This window comes from Geotrypetes seraphini, chromosome 11 (assembly GCF_902459505.1).
Source record: "Geotrypetes seraphini chromosome 11, aGeoSer1.1, whole genome shotgun sequence".
In the NCBI taxonomy this organism is placed as follows: Eukaryota; Metazoa; Chordata; class Amphibia; order Gymnophiona; family Dermophiidae; genus Geotrypetes; species Geotrypetes seraphini.
Window position 1 is genome coordinate 138,447,035 of NC_047094.1, and position 24,149 is coordinate 138,471,183.

The following is a 24,149-nucleotide window of genomic DNA, read 5'->3' on the forward strand; positions in this document are numbered from 1 at the left end:
TATGAGTGACCCGGACGCTCGTGGCGTTGCGTTTGCGAGGGGTTAAGTGTTTCCTTATCGGGCACCTAACTAGTGAAGACTTTGACAGGTTTTGTTATTTCTGAGTTTATTTATTAGTCGTTTTAGACTTTGCATTAAAAAGACATGGGAGCTTGCTTACTATGCAGATAAGACCCCGCCCCTATTTGCATATTTGCGGATGATCCCCAGCATGAAAAGAGAAGTAGGTTTGAACTCGAGAGCTCGGAGGTCTTTTTGTCTTGCGTGGTTGGTGAATCCCTGAGGCAGAGCAGTCGTTTTACAAAATCCAAATTCCCACCCTAACCGAAAAGCCCCCCCGCACCCGGGCTCATATAAGGCCCGCCGCGCCGCTGACTAGCTCAGTGGATGGAAGCTCATCGCCGAGGTCACGTGCTGGGTGCGTTGCGTCACTCCCTGGAGCTTCGGGGAAGGTCTGAGACGAGAGCCACGTGGTTGTCCCTGCAGGATGTCACGCGAGTCGCGTGAGTGAGTTCCCAGGCACCGAGGGGCCCTCGCGCGGAGGGGAGCGCGCAGGAGATGCGGGCGCTGGGCGCGAAGGGGCGCAGCAATTAACCCCTCGACCGGCCCCGCGGATGCAGCTCCCCCCACAGGGCTTTGGAAAAGACTCACGGCTGGCAGCGCCGAGTCCAATGGCTGAGGTGAGACACGGCTGCGGTCTCATAACCCAATTCAGACTACTCTCCTTCCACGCTTTTGCTTTTAAGTTCCCATAGAACATATGACAATATTCTACAAAAGCTATTCAGGATTTCCATAGCAAAGCAGCAGATGAATCCAGACTAGTGGGTATAGCTCACATCGACCAGCAGGTGGAGATAGAGAACTGATTAACAGTTGGCCTTAAAGCCTGGTGTTCTTTCTGTTGATTCAGTTTTGCTCTATCTCCCAGCAGGGTTGGAGCTATACTTCTAGCTCCTGGTCTCTGCTTGTGGCAGGATAGATTGAAGTGGTGTTCCGGTAGGATTCCTCTGTTGAGACTTGTTCTCTTCAGTAGGTGGGGGTGCCTGGCTGTTTGGTGCCGGCTTTGGGAGGTACACCTGGGCCCTCCCAGGTCCCTACTCCACCCTCCCCTCCGTTGGATAGAGGGGTTCCTTTCCAGGTGCAGGAGTGGCTGGCTTCTTCATTCCAGTTTAAAAAAAAAAAAAAATCGGTGGGCAGAGGGGCAGGTTCCGCTTCTGTCGGCGGCCCACATTGCAGGGCACGAAAACGTGCAAGCAGACTTCCTCAGCAGAACTCTTCTCGATCCGGGCGAATGGGAGTTGTCGCCTCAAGCGTTCGGCCTGCTAGTCCGTCGATGGGGGTTGCCAGAGATGGATCTCATGGCCTCTTCCCGCAATGCGAAGGTGCCTCGGTTCTTCAGCAGACGCAAGGAACAGGGATCGGAGGGGGTGGACGCATTAGCTCTCCCGTGGCCTCCGAATTCCCTTCTGTATGTATTCCCGCCTTGGCCCATGATAGGGCGGGTGTTGCAGCGCATCTCTCGCTTTCGAGGCAGAGTAATCCTGGTGGCTCCGGATTGGCCACGGCGGCCGTGGTACGCGGATCTAATGCTGCTGTCGGTAGGCGAGCAGGTAGTGTTCCAGGTTACTCCGGACTTGCTAACTCAGGGTCCGATATTAATGGAAGATCCGGGCCGCTTTGGTCTTACGGCCTGGCTATTGAAAGGTCAAGGCTGAGAAAGAAGGGCTATTCAGAACGGGTGATTTCCACCCTGCTTAAGGCTAAGAAGATTTCAACGTCAGCCTCCTATGCGAGGGTCTGGAGAATCTTTGAGGCATGGTGCGGAATACACGGAATTGCGCCTTTCCATGCTTCGCTGCCGGCTATTCTTGCGTTCCTGCAGGAGGGCGTAGAGAAAGGGTTAGCATATAACTCTTTAAAGGTTCAAGTATCGGCCATTGCCTGTTACAGGGGCCGGGTGGCTCGCTCGTCTCTCGCATCGCAGCCGGACGTCGTGCGTTTCCTCAAGGGCGTTCAACATATCCGGCCGCCGGTTAAGCGAATTTGTCCAACTTGGAACCTTAAGCTCGTCCTTGGGAAATTGCAGGGGGCACCTTTTGAGCCCCTGTCAGCGGCCACTTTGAAAGATGTCACACTTAAAACAGTCTTTTTGGTGGCGATGGCTTCAGCACGGCGAGTATCGGAGTTGCAAGCGCTTTCTTGCAGGGAACCCTTTTTGCGTTTCTCGGAGTCTGGGGTGACGGTGCGTACGGTGCCGTCCTTCCTGCCTAAGGTTATTTCGTCCTTTCATGTGAACCAGAGTCTCTTTCTGCCATCCTTCAGGAAGGAGGATTGGGGGAAGCGTTTTTTGTCGGTACGGCTTCTGGATGTCCGCCGTATGCTTCTCCATTATTTGGAGGTGACGAATGCTTTTCGCCGGTCGGACCATCTCTTTGTCGCGTTCGCGGGTAAAAACAAAGGGATGGCGGCGTCTAAAGCTTCCATTGCGCGTTGGGTCAAGGAAGCTATTGCTTCGGCTTATGTGTTATCAGGGAAGAAGGTGCCGGAGCACCTGCAGGCTCATTCCACTCGGGCTTTAGCTACTTCTTGGGCGGAGTCCGGGGGGATGTCCTTAGACGAGATTTGCCGGGCGGCCACTTGGTCGTCAGGAAATACTTTTTCAAAGCATTATCGGTTAGATGTAGCAGCCCGTTCAGAGGCGAGTTTTGGCGCGGCAGTGCTGGCAGAGGCGGCATTGGCGTCCCACCCAGTTTGAGTTTGCTTTGCTACATCCCACTAGTCTGGATTCATCTGCTGCTTTGCTATGGAAGGTAAAATTATGGTCATACCTGTTAATTTTCTTTCCTTTAGAAGCAGCAGATGAATCCAGAGCCCCTCCCCATGTGCACGGGCTGTGTGTAGGGTGTTTAGGTCATTAGGTTAGCCGGGGCTATGGTTGGTAAGTGTATTATTTCATGACTGAAGAAAAAAAAAAAAAAAAAACAAAACGCAAGAAAGAAAAACGAGAAAATATCAATTGTATTCAGAAGAGAAAGGCACGTTTTTTACTGGAATGGAGTTTGTGGCTGCTCATTCTCCTTCGGGATGCTTGGGCAAAGTGCATAACTGAATCAACAGAAAGAACACCAGGCTTTAAGGCCAACTGTTAATCAGTTCTCTATCTCCACCTGCTGGTCGATGTGAGCTATACCCACTAGTCTGGATTCATCTGCTGCTTCTAAAGGAAAGAAAATTAACAGGTATGACCATAATTTTACCATATTTGGAGAGAATGTACATATAGAGTTTTACATAGGGCATTTTTTTCATGCAGGATTAGTAAATTCTTCTATTTGTATCAAATGTGAGAAGGATTCCAATACTTTGTCTCATGCATTTTGGAAATGTCATCTGATCAAATCTTTCTGGTCTGCCATCCTATTATTTTTGGGGTCATTATGGAATTGTCAATTGGTTGAATCTCCAAAAGGTGTGTTGTTTGGTAAGGCAGCAGCTTGTGGGCATGAAAGATGTATTCTTTTTCAAAAAGCATGTATGATTGGTCATAAATGCATATTACAATATTGGTTACAAAAAGATCCTCCAAATTATTGGCATTGGAGGAATCAATTCCATCGTTTAATTTTATTTGAGGTTTTTGAGGTTCGTAAATTTCCTAAAAGAACAAGATTATTTTTAAAAATCTGGGATCCTTATATACAAAAATTATCCTTGAAAGCTAGAAGTATGATTCTTAATACTTTATATTAGATTTAAATGTGGGGTTTTTGTTTTTGATTTATTTATTTATTTTTATTTAAATATTTTTGTTTATTTGGTGTTTTGTGTCGCCTTTCATTCTGGGGTAGGGAGGGAAATTGGAATGATTTTAATATATATGGTGAGGGGGGATATAGAGGAAAAGTGGTTTAGATATATTAAAATATATTTTGGAGGAATGATAAAATGTTTATGCAAATGTTTTATTGTGAATTTGATTGTAAAGAATGTCTTTTTGTATATTTGTTTGATTCCTTCAATAAAATGTTATAACATAAGCTTTGTCTGACTTCCTTCCATTGGATGTTCCTCACAGTTTGCTTTCTCCCAGTTCAGGAAAGAGTTAAAGACCGAATTATTTGCACAGTTTGATTGTGTCAATAGTTTGGGGGGGGGTTAATTTGGCATGTTGTTAATTTATCTTATCTTTTGATTGTGTGTGGTTTATTTTTGTATCCCACCTAGAATGACTGGACAGTACAGGTAATATTTAAATAAATTATTTTAAAAACCCCAAAATGATAAAATACATATGCAAATGTTTTATTATGAATTTAATTGTAATGAATATCTTTTTGTATCATATTATTGTTTATTTATTTGATTCCTTCAATAAAAATGTTATAAAGTAAAGTGCAATTGCACTGTTAAATCACTAAAAAAACAAAACCCAAAACAAACCATAGAGCCTCGGTTTTAAGAAATGACCTTGTACTTTGGCTCTCAGAGTCCCCCCCCCCCCCCAAATGTAATGTATTTAATGGTCTGTTTTGGGTCCCTCAGAAACAGTGGGAATAAAGATGAGACGAGAGCCAGGTGTACGTAAAAAGTATATTTTATGGGTATAGGCTACAAATATAGAGTATAAATGAGATTTAATAAATAATAGTAATTTTATTTTTTCTTGTATACCGCCCCACCAGCAATTCTAGGCGGTTTTCAACAGAAGAACTGAAACATTTAAGTTAAAAAATACAAATTCAAAAAAACACAACTATAACTACTACATCCATTAAATACAGCATCAGATAAAAAGTACATTTAAAATACAGAGCCTAAAAAAAATATCTTCTTAAATATCAACCTTCTTGTTTATCAAATAGGTAAGTTTTCAATAATTTCCTAAATGTAAGAAAAGAATAGGCTGGAACAATCAGCGGACTCATCCAGGAGTTCAACTTCTCCGCCTGATATTCCAATGTCCTGTCCAAAAAAGTCTTATAGCAACAGGCCCTTGGGGTAGGGAAGAGGAATTTCTGGTACTTTTTAATGAATTAAACAGTTTCAGGTAAGATTTAGAGCTGCTTCTGTGGGTGTATAAGAAATTGTGGCCGATAATGGCTGAGGAGGGGTGTATGTCTGTGCGTGGGTATATGAGAGAGCAGAGCAGAAAGAGCCTGTATGAATAGTGAGAAGCGACCCTTGAAGAACTGGTAGCTGGAGCCGTTCTGTCCCTATCACATCTTTTGAAAGTCTAGGGCTTTGCAGAATACTCCCTCAGTACGATGCAAAGTACTGGTATTTTAGGAATCATTTAGTGGCATTCTAAGTAGAAGATCTTTTGTAACTCTGTTGTCTGAACTGAGTCCACACCCTGCCTCCTAGAACTGAAGGCTGCTGAGGGCAGCAAAGAGTACAGCGAATGTCTGTTATGCTCTAGTGTGATGTGGCTTAGCCTGGCGATTGATGGGGCAGTCTTAAGCCTTTGGTGATGATAACAAGCAGCGTTGGGTGGGCAAACAATGCTGTTATGAACCCATTCTCTGTAAGTCCTAGCATCCACATCTTTGACTTGGGCAGTAAACTCGAATTATTAGCAAAAGAGTTAAACTTTTTCTCCAAATCTTCATTCTGTATCTGCGTAGAATAATAATCCTTTTATATGTTGGTTTTTTGTTATAGGGTCTAGCTTCTGCCGTTTTCCAAGTGGACAATAGATCAGAGTTTCTGCAGCAGGTTCCCCACCGGAAACACCCTGGAGTCCTGCATATGAAGACGGTGAAGTTACCACAAAAACTCTCGGATGCTGCCCAGCTTCTTGTGCAAAGTGAGCACTGAAAGACTGCTTGCTTGCACTCTCCTTGCTTATTTATGCGACTAGCACGCGCTAAATGCTAAAGCGCCCGTTGAAAAATGTCATTTAAAAAAAAAAATCAAGTTAAATGTTGTCTCCACTGAGGGCTATACACTTAGTCCAGCGAGTTTACAGTTTTTTTCATACGCTGAGGAAGCACACTTCAAAGCCCTTGAGGTGGAGGAAACTGATTATTGTGCAACCATGACATATGAGCCAAGATTCAGGCTCCACTCAAGTTCTGAAGGGGATTTCAATTTGTGACCAACTCCTGAAAATTGTTACTGTAATGCTGGGACAGGGTTGGGTTGGGTGGTAAGCTAATGGAAATGGCAAACAAATGTATTTATTCAATTTTCTATCCCTCCTAGGGGAGCTCAGAATGGTTTACATGAATTTTATTCAGGTACTCAAGTATTATTCCTTGTCTGTCCTGGTGAGCTCACAATCTAATAATGTACCTGGGGCAATGAGGGGATTAGGTAACTTGCCCAGGGTCACAAGGAGTAGCATGGGTTTGAACCCACAGAACCTGAGGGTGCTGAGTAGTGCTGCCTGATTCACAATTCGAATCAGGTGAATCGATTCGAATTGATTCAGTTTTTAAAAAAATCGGCCTCCTGATTCAATGGCCGACCCGTCCCCCGTGCCTTCCTAAAGCAGGAGCTGCAGTGCTGCCTCTTTCTGGCCGTCCGCTGCTGCTCCTGCTTGAGGGGGGGAGGGTCAGACAGAAAGGCCTCCCCCAGCTTGACCGCTTTTACCTCCTTAAGGCTCCTGCCCGCTCCCCCAGCTTGCCCGCTCTTACCTCCTTAAGGCTAATAGGGCAGCCTGCAGGCTCGCTGATGTTATAGCGATCCCTGCAGTTGCCCGTGGTCCTCGGCAGCACATTCTCTCTGCCGCGATTCTGCCCCTGATATCAGAGCAGGGGCAGGACGTAGCAGAGAGAATGTGCCGCTGAGGACCACGGGCAGCTGCAGGGATCGCTGCTGGCTGCCCTATTAGCCTTAAGGAGGTAAGAGTGGGGAAGGTGCAGGCTTGCGGGTGGAGCAGGCGTTCGTTCGCGGCAGAGAAAGAGTGCCTTTGGCGGGGGAGAGCAGGCCTTAGTAGAGGGAGCAGGCCTTCACGATGGGGAGGAAGAGAGAAAGTGCCTGCGGGGGGGGGAGCAGGCCTTCTTGGGGGAAGCAGGTCTTCGCGACAAGGAGCAGGGAGGAGGAAGGAATAAGAAAGGGGAAGGGAGATGCCAGACTTGGGGTGAAGTGAAGGGAAGAGAGAGACCAAACCAAAAAGAGGGGGAGGAAAGCAGAGGAGAGGTGCTGGACTAATGGAGAGAGGGAGAGAGAGAAATGCAAGACCACAAGGGGAAGAGTACAAGAGGGACAGATACTGCTCCAAAGTAGGTGGGCAGGGTGCAGGATGGCAGGAGAGATAGTAGGAGAAAGCCTGTACCTGGGGAAGGGGATACAGGAGGTAAGGAAGAGAGAAAGAAGAAGCTGGATATGAGGAGAGATAAGATGCTGGGCATGGAGGGAGCATAGGAACAGGGACACAAAGGGGACAGTACTGGAGAGGAGAATAGGGACACAGAAGAGAGATGCTGGATGAAAGGGTAGATGAGAAAAGGAGAGATGGTGGGGTCCATCGCTGCAGCTGTGGGGGGATGGAAATGAAAAAAGGAAAGATGCCAGACCTCCGGGGGAGGAAAGGGAAACAGAATGGGAAGACAGAGATAGAAGATGAATGGTTAGCACGGAAAAAGAAGAGAGAGCCTGATCAGAAGACAACCAGACTAACATGGGACCAACAAGATTTGAATAATGACCAGACAACAAAAGGTAGGAAAAATAATTTTATTTTCTGTTTTGTGATTACAATATGTCAGATTTGACATGTGTATCCTTCCAGAGCTGGTATTGGACTGCAAACGTGAGCTAGGATTTAATAGAGAGAGAAGAAAGTATTTTTTGTTTGTTTACACCACAGGACCAGTGTGGGTAGGAGATGGCAAAGGGAGTGAAGAGGCTATAAAATAAACCCATCAGGATGTTTGGAAAAAAACACCCAATTGGACAGGAAAATCGAAAAATCGATTCAATAGGCTGAATCGAATCAAAATTTTTTTTTCTTGAATCGGGCAGCACTAGTGCTGAGGCTGTAGCTTTTAACCACTGCACCACATCTCCACTTCCAGCTGATGTGGAAACTATAGAAAGAGAAAACTGCCTAATTAAAAGAAAACCACTAAGGATATTGAAATGCTATTATTATAAGCTCTCTGAACGTGTGTGTTTATATTTTGTTGCACTGTCCACACAGGTAGTTCCGTGAAGCTGTTGAAGGAGCAGGTACAGGCACTGACCAACTATTTGTGGAGCCGAAAGTGCCCTGTGGAAGCAAATGAATTGCGAGCACACGCTTGCCAACTGGAGGAAAAGTTCTACAAAAAGATCAAGCCATCTGTACTAGGTAAAACCGTGTTTACTTTCCGATTCACCTTTGCTTCAGATACTTAATTTTTCGCAGTTCTGGTTTATTTTGTTTTTGCTGTATTTGTTTTCTGTTACTGTCTTGTCTTGTTTGTTTCTGTGATTATTTTTGATATGAGTTTTGTTACTTGCAAAGAAAAACTCTGTTGGCAGGCTATGCATTTTATAAATAAACCATATGGACTGCTTTCTTCTATAGGGCAACATTTATTGCTGTGGCTACTGGGAGCTTTCTTTAACTGGGGGTTTGTCAGTTTGCACCAGGGTGGATTTGATATTAATAATTTGATTTAAATCCCTAGTTCAGAAAGACTTGATTTAAATCATAGTTTTCTACAGACTCATTCTTGCTGGTATAATTTTAATATTTACAACCAGATGTCGTCAGAATAGGCCAGTGCTTTTATATATTGCTCAAAAAGCCCATTACAGAGTTCCATCTAACATCTTGTGGGAGAGTTAGTTTGGTTCCATCCATTCTTTTCAGAGTTGCTGATGCAAAATAACTTATTAACGGAAGTATTTAGCAATTTCAACAAAATTAGTCTTTATTTCTGGGACACTGAAGTCTTTGACTAGGAGGTGCAGCAAATGAGCACTGCAACCATATGTTATTAGCTTGAAATTTCAACTTGAAACTTCATGCTTTTCTAAATTTCTTCCCATCTTGGATACATTTGCAGCATTGTCTGTGACTAAACTGCATACTAGACATTTTGAATTTTTGTTCATTTTTTATTATAGCTTTTGTTGCTACTTCCTGTAAGTATTCTGCTGTATGTGCATTTCCTGAAGCAGAAAGATATTCCCTTCTTCTATTGTTATACAAGCACATATAAAAAGATCATTGTGGACATTACTCCATTCTTCAAGACTTACCAAAAAATGTAAACATTGCATTAATATATGACCTCATGTTATATAATTAAAAACTAATTCTTATTTCATGATTAATAACTTCTAGACTATAATAGATATCTTTAGATAGATTTTTTTTTCTCAAAAAAAGCATATTTTTTTTTTAACTGATTTTTAAAATTTATTTTTAAAATCATTGATTTTTAATCCACCCTGGTTTGCACTGTATTAGGAGTGTAATGTATTAGTAAGAAAGTCTAAGGATGCAATCCACAGCAAAATCGGGGGGGGGGGGGGGAAAAAGCATAAATGAGAGCCAAAAGTTGTCTTAAGTTCTGAGTGTATAACCCAGGAGAGAAAGAACTTAAATCTGATGCAATTTCTGAGTGACCACAGGTAGGGGGGTCAGGCATCTGGGTTTTGACTTTTCTACTACTGACAGTAGGAACTGGTTTCATAAGGCCTTTTCGGAAACGATAGATATATTAATTGTGTTTACAATTCTAAGAACAAAAATCATTAATATAAACATCCTAAAACAGCTGGTTGGGTTTAGGCAGTGCAGTATATAAATGATTTTTAAATTAAAAAAAAAAAACACCTCAGATAACTTCAACCTCTTTATTCTGTCTTTTGCAATCCTTAGCCTTGTTCCTCTTCTCGGCTCCTTTTGAAATTGTTTGGCTTTATACTTAACTCTGCCTTGACTTTAAAATCTCAGGTTTTTAAATTATCATCTAAAACAGATGAGTGGTTATGGACCAATCTCAAATCATTTTATATATGAAATATGATTCCTGATGCCCCTGGAAAATTAGGCTAAGAATGTGAGCTCAATGTCCTATCAAATATATACATAAGAAGTTGCCTCCGCTGAGGCAGACCAGAGGTCCATCTCGCCCAGCGGTCCGCTCCCGCGGCGGCCCATCAGGCCCATTGCCTGAGCAATGGTCCCAGACTATCCCTATAACCTACCGCTACTCTTATCTGTACCCCTCAATTCCTTTATCCTCTAGGAACCTATCCAAACCTTCTTTGAAGCCTTGTAACGTGCTCCAGCCTATCACAGCCTCCGGAAGCGCGTTCCATGTGTCCACCACCCTCTGGGTGAAAAAGAACTTTCTGGCATTTGTTTTAAACCATGTTCCAATTGACCATATTCATCACTAATTTTGTCAGATTCTGCTAAGGAAGCATAACTGCCAAGATGGGGCTAGTTTTTAAAGCCCTCTTGTGAACTGTCTTGAAGGCTTTCTTTTTCAGATAAGAAGGGTTTAACACTTGCTTCTGGGAGCAAATGTTGAAATGTGCCAGCTGCTTTCATGAAAAGCAATATTTGGGAGTGGAGAGGAGGATAGGATGTTTGTGCTGGTTATTGTGGCATGTAGCTAAAGCTAAAAACACATCAAATGTCGTATCCCTTTCCATGAAATAAAAACTGCCTTCAGAACGAATGCGGGGACAATAGAAAGGAGTAATGAAGACATGATAGTTCATCGCCTCTTTCTCTTACGTGAATTTCAGAATGCCAGAGCCCGGACCAGGAACAAGAACTAGAGGAGAAACTGCAGCAGAAGGTACTGACTGTGCTTCGTAAGACCACCTACCACTGGCAGCCAGTTAGGTAAGGTAAGACTCCCCCCCCTCCCCCATCCAGCACTCTCTCTGTCTTAGAGCTTGTTGCTGAATCTCGTGGTTGGACTGAATTAAGGTCACCAGTCAACAGAAGCAAAAAAGGAGGAGAGGAGCAAGTTTTTGTTAATGGTTAAAGGATGTGTACGCAGGCTTAGCTGAGAGAGGAAAGAGTGTGAGAGAGGTTTCAGGAGAGAAGCCAGAGCAGTATTTAACAGTATTGATTGGTAAAGGGCTGGTAATGAAGTGTGTGCTATTAAGCCGTGATTGATGTGGCCATTTGCAAGAGATGTAAGTTTTGTGGATTAAGTCTATTAACCTGTTCATTAATGTTACCAGTTAATGCAGCCAAGTCATCGGTATCCACCAACTGAAATAGATTTGTTGCACAGACCCATGTCACTTTTGAGATGGTGGATGACTAAAAGAGAGAGCATATCACATTGGGGACCTAACTTTCATGCAAACTCTTCTTTGACACTAGCTATACTGGGTCAGACCAATGGTCCACCTAACCCAGTTTCCTGTTTCCAACAGTGGTCGATCCAGGTCACAAGTACCTGGCAGAAACCTAAATAGTCGCAGCATTCCAGAATCGCAAAGAGTAGCAAAATTCCATGCAGAATCAGTAATCAAGATGCAACAGTCCATTCAGAATCTCAGAGTAGCAACTGATCTCAGGGCAAACAATGGCTTCCCCCATGTCCATCGCAATGGCAGACTATGGACTTTTTTTCCTCCAGGAGCTTAAGAAAAGTCAGTGGCGTACCAAGGGGGGGGGGCAGTCCGCCCCGGGTGCACACCCCAAGGGGTTGCACAGCTGGCCACCCACCTGGGGAATAGGCTGCCGCCGGGGAAAGGCTTCTACTTCCGTCATCGGGAACAAGCCGGCCGAGTTCTCCCTTCTTTTCTTCCCTGCAGGGCCGCCCAATTCTTGCCGCCCGACGTCAATTCTGACTTGGAGAGGTCGTTCTGGGCCAGCCAATCGCTGCCTGGCTGGCCCGGAACAGTCCTTTCCGACTCTAGAATTGACATCGGGCAGCAAAGAGTTAGTCGGCCCCGTGGGGAAGACAAGCAGGGTGAACTCGGAGCCGGCCTGTTCCCGATGGCAGCAGTGACAGCCTATTCCCCAGCAGCGGTGGCAGCATTTTCCCAATGGCGGTGGCATAGGGGAGGGGAGGGAGAAAGAAAGAAATGGGGGGGGCAGGGTGAAACAAAGAAGAAGAAAAAAATGGGGCAACGGAGAGAGAGAGAGAAAAAGACAGACAGAGAGAAAGAAAGAGGGCATGGAGAGAGAAAGAAAGAAATGGGGCACTAAGAGAGAAAGACAGACATAGAGAAAGAAAGAGGGCATGGAGAGAGAAAGAAAGAAGGGGGCAGGATGAAAGAAAGAAAAAGTTGGGGGAGGGAATGAGGTCTGGAGGAGAGGAAGCATACAGGAGACTGAAAGAAGGGAAGAAATATTGGATGCACAGTTAGAAGAATAAAGTGCAATCAGAGACTGATGAAATTACCGAAATGATTTTATTTTTTATTTAGTGATCAAAATGTGTCCGTTTTGAGAATTTATATCTGCTGTCTATATTTTGCACTATGGCCCCCTTTTACTAAACCGCAATAGCGGTTTTTAGCGCAGGGAACCTATGAGTATTGAGAGCAGCGTGGGGCATTCAGCGCAGCTCCCTGCGCTAGAAACCGCTATCATGGTTTAGTAAAAAGGGAGGGAGTATATTTGTCTATTTTTGTATAGTTGTTACTGAGGTGACATTGCATAAATTCATCTGCCTTGACCTCTTTGAAAACCCGCGGAATATAAATGATAATTAACATTTTCTCTGTATACAGTGTGCTTTGTGTTTTTAAAATTTTATTGTTGGTAGATCATTTTGACTTGGCCACGAAGGTAAGGGGGAGGGAGGGAGGGGAGCTGCTGAAAGACATCTAGTAATCCTTGCAGGCTTGACTGTGCAGGGAATTTTTTTTGTAAAATCATGTTTTGTTATGTGACTGGCATTATTTAGACTTTAATTTCTATGAATGAATAGAATGAAAATGATATAAAATTACTTGCTTGTTTTTATGTGCGGGCACTGAAGGAAAGTGGAGAGAGAGTCGGCTGAGGACGCTGAAGGGAAATGGGGAAGAGAGAGTGGGGAGAAGATGCTGATTTAAAAATTGACAATTGTACAGAATATTGTTTCTTTTTATACTTTAATAAGTTCAATATAAAACAGTTCAAGGTTTGTGTGGATGGAATCAGGTGGTTTGCGGGGATGGAGACCGAGCTTACGGGCATTAGTCCAATAAAATGGTATTTTTTTATTTCTCATTATTTGCTTTATTTTTATTTGTTAATTTGTAAGGTGGTGATTGTTATGTATCAGTTTTTTCAAATTTACATCTACTGTCTTTATATTTTGCACAGTATTAGAGGACATGTATTACTGTTTTTGTAGTGTTGCATTGTATGCAGAGTCTGGTTTCTTGGCGGTTCAGTTTAACTTTTGTCTACATATTTCTATTTTTAGTTTGTGATTATTCCATATTGGGCGAGGGTGTATCTGTCTGTGTGTATGAAAGGGACATGGCTTTCTGATAGCATTGACTGTACAGGGTCTGGCTTGTTTAGTTTTACAATGTATGTGTTGGTGTTCTAGTGCTCACTGCAGTGTTTAAGATGCTGCCTTTTCCTAGGTACATTCCTGTTGTGCGATATGTGGATTGTTACTAAAAATCATATTTTTCATATAGATGGGGGGGTGTCAAAAAATGATGGGTCCAGGGTGTCACATATGCTAGGTACGCCACTGAGAAAAGTCAGCTGATTTATGATACCCTAGATGGAGTATAGTCCATCTGAATTGCATTGGGAAGTAAGGGGATTGCACGTTTTAGAAGTGTTTAAAGCATTTAGAGCTGAAGTATAAATTTGTAATGAGACTGTATATCTCACCCCTCAGAACATAAGAATTGCCGCTGCTGGGTCAAACCAGTGGTCCATCGTGCACAGCAGTCCGCTCAAGCGGCGGCCCTCTGGTCAAAGACCACCGCCCTAATTGAGACTGGCCCTAACTGCGTACATTCTGGTTCAGCAGGATCTTGTCTAACTTCAAATTGAATCCCTGGAGGGTGTTTTCCCCTATAACAGACTCCAGAAGAGCATCCCAGTTTTCTACCACTCTCAGGGCCTTAGAGTGTGAAATTCAGTCATATTTGGGGCATATGTAGTAATATTATTGTGAACCAATGTATTTCTAGATATGATGAAGGCCAGTCTCTGATATACCTGGCATCACGGCTTGCTGGAGAATTTGCCGCCCTGTGCAGAGCATTCCATGAAGTAAGTGTCATTGAAATAAGGGAGTTCTGACTCACTGACATGTTGGACTATTATACATCTTTACCTTTTGCTTGTTTTATTTACATACTTTGTCGTCCTTTTTTTATTGACTTTGTTTGATGTCGTGGAAGGACAATGTAGTAATCATTGAACATTCCTCAATGCATAAGGGGGAGTGTTTGGCTCTAGTAGCATAGCCGTATGTCTAATAGCACTATGGAAATGATTATTATAAGTAGATTACTTTGAATTTTTGTTGGAATATGATATGTTTACATTAAGCCCCCTGAAGCACTGCCAATGATGTTATGTGAATCGGAGAGGAGAGGTAACTCCTGTTAACAGTATCACCACTGTAATGACTTTCAGATTCGGAAGCAGCTACCAGACTTTTCGCCATACTCTCTCCTGGACTTTGGCTCTGGAGTTGGCTCTGTGACCTGGTAAGGATGCGCTGGACTAGTCCACCTTTAATACTCAAGGATTCTGTGTAATCTTGTTATGTGAGCCTTCAGTTGGAAAGGGTGAAAGAGATTTTTATTGTATTTATCAAAAAGCGATAACATCCAAGGAAGAAAACTTTTACACGTTGCTGTACAGTGGGATTGAGCCCATAAGTGCTATCTTTAAGATCAGCTGAAAGTCCCACAAGTGTGAGGTTATTTTTCCGTTCTCCACATGTGAGTGATTTTATTTCTCCTTCCTGGAATTGCATGGAAGAATCTTTGGACAAATGATGTGATATTTAAGAGCTGAACAAATAGACTGGCTTGCAGACTTGGTTGCACTTTTCATGCTTTCTAAAATGCAAAATTTTGAGACTTAAGGAAAATGGCTGCGGTACGGAGAATCTGTTGCTGTCTCCTGGGAAGGGCAGACAGTGAGATGTTATTGCGGCTTGCCCTTACAGTTATGAAAAGGAGAAATAGATGCAAAACGCCCATAATATTGAAATATGTCGCAGCTTCTCCCCAAAAAAACCTTTGGAAAAGGACATACCAGGATAACTTGGGCTACAAGTCGATTTTCCCCTCTGGTAACCATCAGAGGTTCTATTGGCTGTCCTGGTCACTGTTGGATAAGGAGAGCTTGAGACCTGGGAGTTAAAGCTACAGAGAGCAAAAGGGGGAGCAGGGAGAGGCTGCCATTTTCATGCAGGATTAGATAGGATTAGTCCTTGGAAGGGCCAAAAAAAAAAAAAACGCCAACTGTGTTTTACAGAACTTAGAACTGAAAAAAGGGGAATTACAAAAAAAAAGAAAAGAGCTGCTGGAGGAAATAAAAGCAGGTGGATGGGTCTACTTGAGAGAAGTATCAATCGTTGTGTAATGTTAGAGTAAAATTATGCACACTAAAACAGGGGAAACAAATCCACAAAAATCAAACAAGCAAGAGCAAAAGTGGAAATGTCCAATCAGAATGGTGCACAAAAAGTGTCTTTCAACTCATCTGATAAATCCAAATGTCTTTATTCATCCAAAATAACTCTTTCATCCAAAGTAACTCAATGACTCGACATGATCATGTTTCGGCCACCCGAAATAATGATGAATAAATAAACATAGTCATGTATAAAAACAACAAATGTTAAAAATATGAATGATGTTATATAAAAAAAATGTTATGTGTAAAATATATTGTAAAAACAGCAAAGAATCCAAACAACAAACACATATAAAGACCAGCATGGTTAAAAATAAAGACCTATCCATATCTGCACAGATTATAAAGACCAAAAAAGGCTTTATGCAAAACATAAATTAACCAAATATATAATAACTCTGCATCAATAATACACTAGAAAGATATAACTAATCATGCTTACATAAAAATTGCATTGAAACTATTGATTATCAACTAGTCAAAAATATACAATAAAAATATAATGAATAACCTATAGATTCAATAAGATAAAGAGTATATGGGACAAAAAAACTGTGAATATGTTAAAAATGAGCCAAAACATAAAATAACAATGAATAAGCAAACATATAAAATAGAATTAACTATTTTCAGTGTTATGAGATAAATGAACACCAGTGTTAATACACATAATGGATGGAAAGAATAGTACTGTATATGTATGCAAAACTTAAAAAAAGGGGGGTATAGAAAAATTATGATCACAAAATATAGAAAGCTGTTACTCTTTCTTTCTCTTGCTCTCTCTTTCAATTTCTCTCTCAAGCTACTACTCTCTCTCAAAATTTAACTAGTGAAACTGTTATAAGTGAGCAATTTGCATGCTGTTTTTCAGGAAATAGTCCTGACATTAGTTCTCTGCTTGTGAAAGGAGAGGGGGGGGGGTTAAATGGAGATAATTTTCCCTGCTACTTGCCAACAAGTTGTAGAAATAATTAATTGACTTTATATTCCTGGTTTTTTAAACAATGAAAGGAGAATTAGCAACGGTTAATAAATGGTTGACCCTGAACGGCTGAGGAAGGCAATAGTTAAATGGTTCTTGTGACCTTTGGCGAGGTTGAAAGCTTTCCCTATTTTTGTCATTTTGTTTCTTTCTAAAGTTATTGAGAAAGTTTAGTATTGGAACGGTTGCTAGGTTTGGCGAACAGAATGACTTATTTGATCATTTTCAGTTTGGATTTAAGCGAAAACATAATACAGAAACCGATACCCATGTTGGAGGAATTCATTTGGGTCTTGATAAGAGCAAAATCTGCTGAATCTTATTTTTATTAGAGGTTGCAGCTGCTTTCAAGTCTGGCAAGACGTCTGCAGTCATATAGCATGGTCAGAGGCCTGGTGAAATACTGTGACTTAGGGACATCTAGTGATAAAGAATCTGCTGCTGAGCTCTACCCATTGGTCCTGTTGTAATCCAATATGTATTACAACAAACACTTTCACTGAAATGAAAAGATGTCACAAAAAAGAAGAAGAAAGCAGCACTGCTATAGTTCCAAAAGGGGAGTTACAAAAGACTGGAGGAAAAAGCCTCAGATAGGAGCCCTTCCACCACCACAATGGTGGTCCAAGGTGGTCGGACGTAACACCTCACTGGCAAAAAACCTCCAGACCGACTCCCCGTAGTAAAGAACTTAAAGCAGGGCGGCGGTGCAAAAGATAGAGGATGACAATCGGTGTACCGATCTACTAATTTAGATAAGTGGATTGTCATCCTCTATCTTTTGCACCGCCGCCCTGCTTTAAGTTCTTTACTACGGGGAGTCGGTCTGGAGGTTTTTTGCCAGTGAGGTGTTACGTCCGACCACCTTGGACCACCATTGTGGTGGTGGAAGGGCTCCTATCTGAGGCTTTTTCCTCCAGTCTTTTGTAACTCCCCTTTTGGAACTATAGCAGTGCTGCTTTCTTCTTCTTTTTTGTGACATCTTTTCATTTCAGTGAAAGTGTTTGTTGTAATATTATTGAGTTTCACAATTCCGAGTTTTTTTCTTGCTGTAATCCAATATGTAACCATCTAGCAGGTATAGCTGTTTCTAGGCTCTTGTGCAGTATATTGGAAAACCACCACTTGGTTGCAATTTCTACAGCAGTTTTCCTCTTGCCTTTCAGGGCAGCACACACAACGTGGGGAGAGTCTATCCGGGAATACGTGTGTGTAGACAGCTCAGCAGCCATGAACTTGCTGGCAGAATGCCTAATGAGAGGTTTGCCTGCTCTTTTCTCCCTCCTTCAAGTGACCCCCTGCCTCTCAACCCCTTATAAAGTGACTGTACAGACTTTTGCTTGTCTTTTTGTGGTGCTAAGGCCGTTTCCCTTTCTTCTGGTCTGTACTTGGGTTCTGGGACCAAATCCCTTTCTTTGGCAAGGAACTGGTTCATTCCTTTGTTTCCACTGTCTCTACAGGAGGCTCTGAGTCGCAAGAAATGTGTATCCCTGGGGTTCATTTCAGACAGTTCTTACCTATTTCACCAAAGGTAAGATGTACAACTACAGTGGGGAGAGTGCAGGTGTAAATGTTTAGGGATAGGGGACAGGCCTGGTGAAATACTTTGACTTAGGGAGGGACAAATGACTACCACGGAAACAGCAAAAACCCGAGTATCTACTAAAGGAAAGTTAGTCTGACAGGGGGCCACTGAAAAGTTCTCAGCCCAACCAAGAAGAGAATGATGCGGAGCCATGAAACTTGCAAGTTATTCCACAACTTTTTGCTTCATTTCATATCATTGAATGTCAAGAAAAGTGTGGAATAATTTGTAAGTTTCATTGCCCCAAAATATAAAAATTGAAAAAGACATTTCTTCCTTCAAGAAATCTCTGAAAATATTTCTTTTTAAACAGGCTTTTAATATATAAAATTTATCCTAATTTTTGTTTTAAGAATTTCCTTCCTCCCCAATGTTTTTCCCTTAAATGTGTTTCTCATTATAACAGTTGTAACTTTAACCCCCCTTCCCTTCCAATTGTTGTTAGTCTTGTCTTACCTCTAATGTTTATATATATATTGTTTTTATTTTAACTTAACTTATTGTATTATTATGTACATCGCTTTGTATAAAGATATAGCGATTCATCAAATATTTAATAAACCTTGAAACCTTCTTGGTTGGGCTGAGAACTTTTCAGCAGCTCTTCTTAAGTGCCAGTTTGTGCTCAGGGAAGAGGCATGACGCCAGTGTGCCACATGGGCTGGGGGGTGTTAAGTGTCTGGTGGCATTACTGATTTTATGAACGTCTTTCATCTCTGTTTTTTTGTAGGTGCAGTTTGACCTTGTCGTCTCTGCTTACTCGTTGAATGAATTACCAAGTAGGGTGGATCGCATTAGTACTGTAGAGACTCTCTGGAGGAAGACCAGTGGCTTCCTGGTGGGTGTCGCGTCCAGCAGTCGTACTGGAAAGTTGGATCAATGCAACTTCCATCTGCAGATTTTAAAAGCACCGTATGGATAGTGCGGTGTCAGGTGAAAAGCGCGCCGGGACAAAGGCACGCCCAGACAATTGAGCGCAGCGCGAAGGCGCGCACCACAAAAATTACTGTTTTTAGGGCTCCGCCGGGGGGATGTGGGGGGAATGCGCTGAGTTGTGGGGGCGTTTTGGGGGGTTGTAACCCCCCCACATTTTACTGAAAACTTCACTTTTTCCCTGTTTTTAGGGAAAAAGTTAAGTTTACAGTAAAATGTGGGGGGTTACAAGTACAACCCCCCACAACGCCGGCGCGATCTCTATTAAGTAAACTTGGGGGGGCTCCCCAACAAAACCCCCCGTCGGAGCCCCTAAAAACAGTCATTTTCTTCGGCGCGCACCTCCATCTTGCGCTCAGTTGTCGGCGCGCGCCTTTGTCTTTCGCGGTGTTGTCTATGAACCGGATAGTGCTGATCAAAACTTACTCCGACTGTCCTGGTGCTATCCTTATGTGTAGCGACAGAGGCAGCATAGAGCGAGGGAACTATCCGCTATGCGTACAGCGACAATATGCAGCTAATCTGTGCAGGGTACAGTACGATGAAAGTAATCTGCCTAGACCAGCTTTAAAACATCCAATAATCACGCTCTTTTATCTAACATGGCCAAATATATGTTTAATGCTGTGGCTGCCTTACCATGGCTCAAAACAGGCCCCTGTTAATGGACCCAAACTAAAATAGTATCGGAATTCAACAATGCTTGGCATAAGCAGAAAGGATACTTTTAAAATCCTTTTTATTTTCAGATGCATTTAACTAGCTGCTTCTATTCGATCGGTATATATTTATATTTCAGGGAGGACTCGGTGAGCATCAGTATGGAATTAGAAGTGCACATTTCAATTTAAAGTTTATCATACTTTATCTCTTTTTTTTTTATTTGTTTAAAATATAACTTTCAATTTTCATTATATTTTAACCTTTTATATTAAATGTAAACCGCATAGATGCATTTGCCAATGCGGTATATCAAACACCCAAAAAGCTTGGTTTTGAAGATGTGAAGGCAAAGGCAGTCTAGGTCTTTGACTCTGCATTCCAGTGAAGCCCGTAGAGTTCAGTCTGTTCTCTTGTAGACTTTCTTTAAAGGTGCGCTAGTTTTTGGTTTTTACAGCATGCCTTTGTCATAACTGAAAGCTGTTGATTTTATTTTGAAGGTTTTAATTGAAAACGGGACGAAGGAAGGGCATCGCATGTTGATGGAGGCCAGAGACGCTGTGCTGAGGGTGAGGAGCGCGTATATTTCTTACTCTCTCTTCCGCTGAGCAAGATAGATATTCTGTTTTATTGATTATTACAGAAGCCGTCCTTCTCAGTTTTAGGAGGATATTTGGGTATTGCAAACATGAAGGTCTTTTTCTGCCATCATAACTGTTCATGGCAGCAGTTTAAAAAAAAAAATCCACTCTGTAGTAACAAAGTATAAAGGGAATGGTTTGTGATCTGTGCAAGAGCTGTCTGATAAGGTTTGTTTTTCTACAGATGATACCAAGTTCTAGGTAGACAATTCCTGATGGTATGGATAGAATTAAAGCTTGAAAAATGATTTAGACTGCGGTAGCTAAAATTTCATGCTACAAAGATGCAGGGTCATGCATTTGGGCTACAAAAACACAATGGAGCAGTCCGGTATAGGAGGTGAAATATTTCTCTGTGTGAGAAATAGCCTTATTCACATTGGCGAATGTGACCCAGACTCGGACCAGAGGTCATGGACTGAAGCTGAGAGAGGACACGGCCAGGACAAATGTCAGAAAGTTCTGCTTCACACAGCGAGTGGTGAACGCCTGAAATTCTCTCCCGAAAGAGATGGTGGAGGAAACTACCATTCTAGGATTTAAGGGAAAATTGGACGCACATCTTCTTGCAGGACACATTGAGGGATACGAGTGACTAATGTATGCGTCAGGGTACGCCTGGCTGAGCCTCCGCGTGTGCGGATCACTGAACTGGATGGACCCCAGGTCTGATCCTGTGCAGGCATTTCTTATGTTCTTATGAAGAAAAATGGGACTTGGGGGGTGATCAAGGAGGCAGCATACTCTCACATTAGGGTGACGTCATCCACAGAGCGGTGAAAATTGCACCGTCACTTTAAGATTTGCAAAGCTTTGAAGACTGCCCACACCACGCGCGCACCTTCCATCCCGATGTCGGCTCGCGGTTCTTTTGTTTGGGGGGGGGTTGGGTTGTTTTCCGCAGAGTGAAGAAGTTGTATTTGTTTGTACTCTGTCCAAAATTGAATTGCTTTCCTATCAACGTTCCTTTTTTGTCTTTCAGCTTTGCTTATTTTTTGTTTTATTATAATGCTTTGATCTATAAAAAATATATTTCTTTTCCTTTTTGTTACCTCAGTTGGTCCTCCGGGCCCCTTTTTTCCCCCCTTTGCTGTATTGCTGACTCGGTGTCGGCCACTGAGGGGTCCTTTTATCATCACGCGCTAACCCCTGCAGCCGGCTAAAAAACTGTGCTCAATGCAGCTAGCACGGCATGCGGTTTAACGCGCATTAAACCCCTACCGCAGCTTGATAAAAGGACCCCTGAGTCTTTTCCCTTCCATGTTGAAACCTTCGAGCGGCTTTAAGAAGTGCCAGCGCCCTATTTCCATCACAGACCCGCACAGCGTTTGGGGCCTGAGCAGCGTTTGGGATCTATTCACAGAGAAAGGTAGGGGAGGGTCATTGGGGTGGGCAGACTAGATGGGCCGTGGCCCTGATCTGCCGTCTATTTCTATGTGCTGGTTATTCTACATTCCAAAATATCCAGCAAGAAAAGCTCTTTGGACAGTTGCCCGTAGAGAGGAAGGGGAAGGGTGGAGCAGTATTTGGAACAAGGCAAGTGTATGGAATGGGGCAAGTTTACCATTAACACTATTTTAGCACAGATCCTGTTTTATGTGAGTTAAATGGGATTAACAATAAAAATAACACATCTTAACAGTAGCTCACATGCACAGGAAGCTCTGAAGTTGATAGACTCAAGAGAAATCGAAGGAAATGGTTTTTCAATGAAATTTTAATTGGCGCAGCCAATCATTGAGCTGATTAAACCAATTAAAACCACTTAAGGTAGGCAGCAGCAGGGCGCCTACCTATCGCTGCCTTACTTAAGGCGTCGTTTTTAGAATCGGGCCCAAAATGTCTTTTTATCAATGTGTCATTTGCTGAGTGTGAAAACATAAAAGCTGTAGCCTATAATAGCAAGAAATTTGCTCCATTAAGCAAAAATGATAGCATAATCCATGCCGCCCTGTTTAGATTGTAAGCTCTTCTGAGCAGGGACTGTCTTCTTTGTGACTTTGTACATCTATTAGCGCTATAGAAATAATTGATAGTAGCAAGTGTCAGGTTTTTCTTTGTCCCTTTCCTCCTCACCCCCATGCAGCCCTCTTTTCCCCTCTCTCTCCCTTTACTATCAATTACAGTTATAGTTTTTTTTATTTAATATACCGCTATTTTTAACAAAAATAAAAACAATGGGTTAAAAATGATAGTAAAACAAACGGAGTAAAACGACAGACTGACACAAAAACGAACAGGGGATAGGGATAAATTACAATGAGAAAACCAAAAGGTTAAGGGGTAAAAGAGCAAAAAGTCCATAAAAAGTCCACTTTCTTTTTACCACCATCAAAAGCCGTGTTACTGCTCCCATTCCCTCGAATGTATGACTCTGCTGCACCCCAAGTCTGGGTCAGGATGAAAGATGCATCCTGCTTCTCGTTCTTCATTTAGGGCTCCTTTTACAAAGTCGCGTTAGCGGTTTAACACACGTAATAGCGCTGGCGTTAGTTCTAGCCGCATTTAGCGTGCGCTAAAAGGAGGCCTTAAATACTGGGCCCCAGTCATAGGGTTTCCCTCTATTTTGCTCAGCATCGGGGAAAATAGTTTAGCTGAGCAGCTCAAAAGCAACACCATTTTCATGAACTTGGTTTTCCTACTACTACTATTTATCGCTTCCGTAGCACTGAAAGGCATATGCAGCACTGTACATTCAACATTCAATAGACAGTCCCTGCTCAGAAGAGCTTACAATCTAATTTTGGTTATGGGGCCAGTGTCTTGCTTTATAATTGATGTCTGCCAAATTTTAGTCCCTGTCCTGTCGGATTATGCACGAGTCTTCTTGCAAACTGCATTCCTGGTTTACATCTCATTTTTTTTCTTTTCTCTGTCGTAGGCAAAAGACAGTGTGTACCATGACTCCAGGCCAACCTATGTCTTTGCTCCGGTAAGATATTATTTACAGCCTTTTTTATTTTTCTGTGCATGATTTGCAATATTTTCTCCCTTCAGCTACAGTTCCTTTATGCTTGTTCATTTGTCCCTGGAGTTTGGCGATCAGCCTGGGATGCTGTTGGCCCCGGGATCACAGTGCCTTAAACAGTTGAATCGGTGTCTTTGGCCCTGTATATGCAAACTCCGTTTAGGTCCACGATTGTCTTTTTGGACCCCGTATCCAGATGTGTACCGTTCCAAGTAACTCTGCTTGCTAATAACAGATTTTATTCTAGGTAAGGAGGATGAGAGAGATATTCTGGGATCTTGTTCACTCTGGTATGAGATTGCTTTTATTCCCCTTTTTTAGATGTTTCTTCTTTTGCCAGTATATGGAAAACGGGTTTCAATTCTATTTTTTTGCAGATAAGGTACAAGTCATAGTGTATGTACCCAATTCTCACAATGGGCTCACCTTAATAATCTTGTTGAATGGCTGGAAACATTTGTGCTATGGCTAAACCCAGCACTGCCCAAATATTCAACCCAAATAAGTCAGTTGTGGCTTTTGGTTCTATATTAGAGTCCTTTTGTTAACGGGGATTCGGCTGCAGGGCTTGGATTCTATTACACGTTTAAGGGTACAAATAAATCCTAGTTCTCAGGATTGAGGCAGATCTTGTCAATATGCCATTGCTTTTTTTTTTTTTTTTTTTTTTTTTAAGCTTGCAAATGATATTTTACATAAATAAAATTAATTTGATGATAATTGTTGCCTTGATGTTAAGAAGGCTGAATCATTGTAGTGAAATTCATCTATGACTGTCTCAGGTTTGAAGAGATTACAAATGATCCAAAGTATAGCGGATTGTCTTGTGGAAATAAGGCTATGAA

The 24,149-nt window shown here is 42.4% G+C and overlaps 1 protein-coding gene across 2 annotated transcripts in view; it reads left to right on the top strand.

The window, feature by feature from the left end:
* The window catches only part of METTL17 (methyltransferase like 17), a 34,768-nt gene that overhangs the window by 163 nt on the left and 10,456 nt on the right, over positions 1-24,149 (top strand). The window contains exons 1-11 of one of the 2 annotated variants that reach the window (XM_033963360.1): positions 5-680; positions 5,665-5,809; positions 8,150-8,299; positions 10,702-10,801; positions 14,068-14,149; positions 14,519-14,592; positions 17,684-17,778; positions 17,978-18,048; positions 18,833-18,940; positions 20,196-20,264; positions 23,218-23,268. In XM_033963360.1, coding sequence (XP_033819251.1) covers positions 615-680; positions 5,665-5,809; positions 8,150-8,299; positions 10,702-10,801; positions 14,068-14,149; positions 14,519-14,592; positions 17,684-17,778; positions 17,978-18,048; positions 18,833-18,940; positions 20,196-20,264; positions 23,218-23,268 — 1,011 coding nt within the window. In that variant the 5' untranslated portion in view covers positions 5-614. Of the gene's footprint in view, positions 1-4; positions 681-5,664; positions 5,810-8,149; positions 8,300-10,701; positions 10,802-14,067; positions 14,150-14,518; positions 14,593-17,683; positions 17,779-17,977; positions 18,049-18,832; positions 18,941-20,195; positions 20,265-23,217; positions 23,269-24,149 lie in introns of those variants that run through there. The other variant, XM_033963359.1, reaches the window with a different exon arrangement.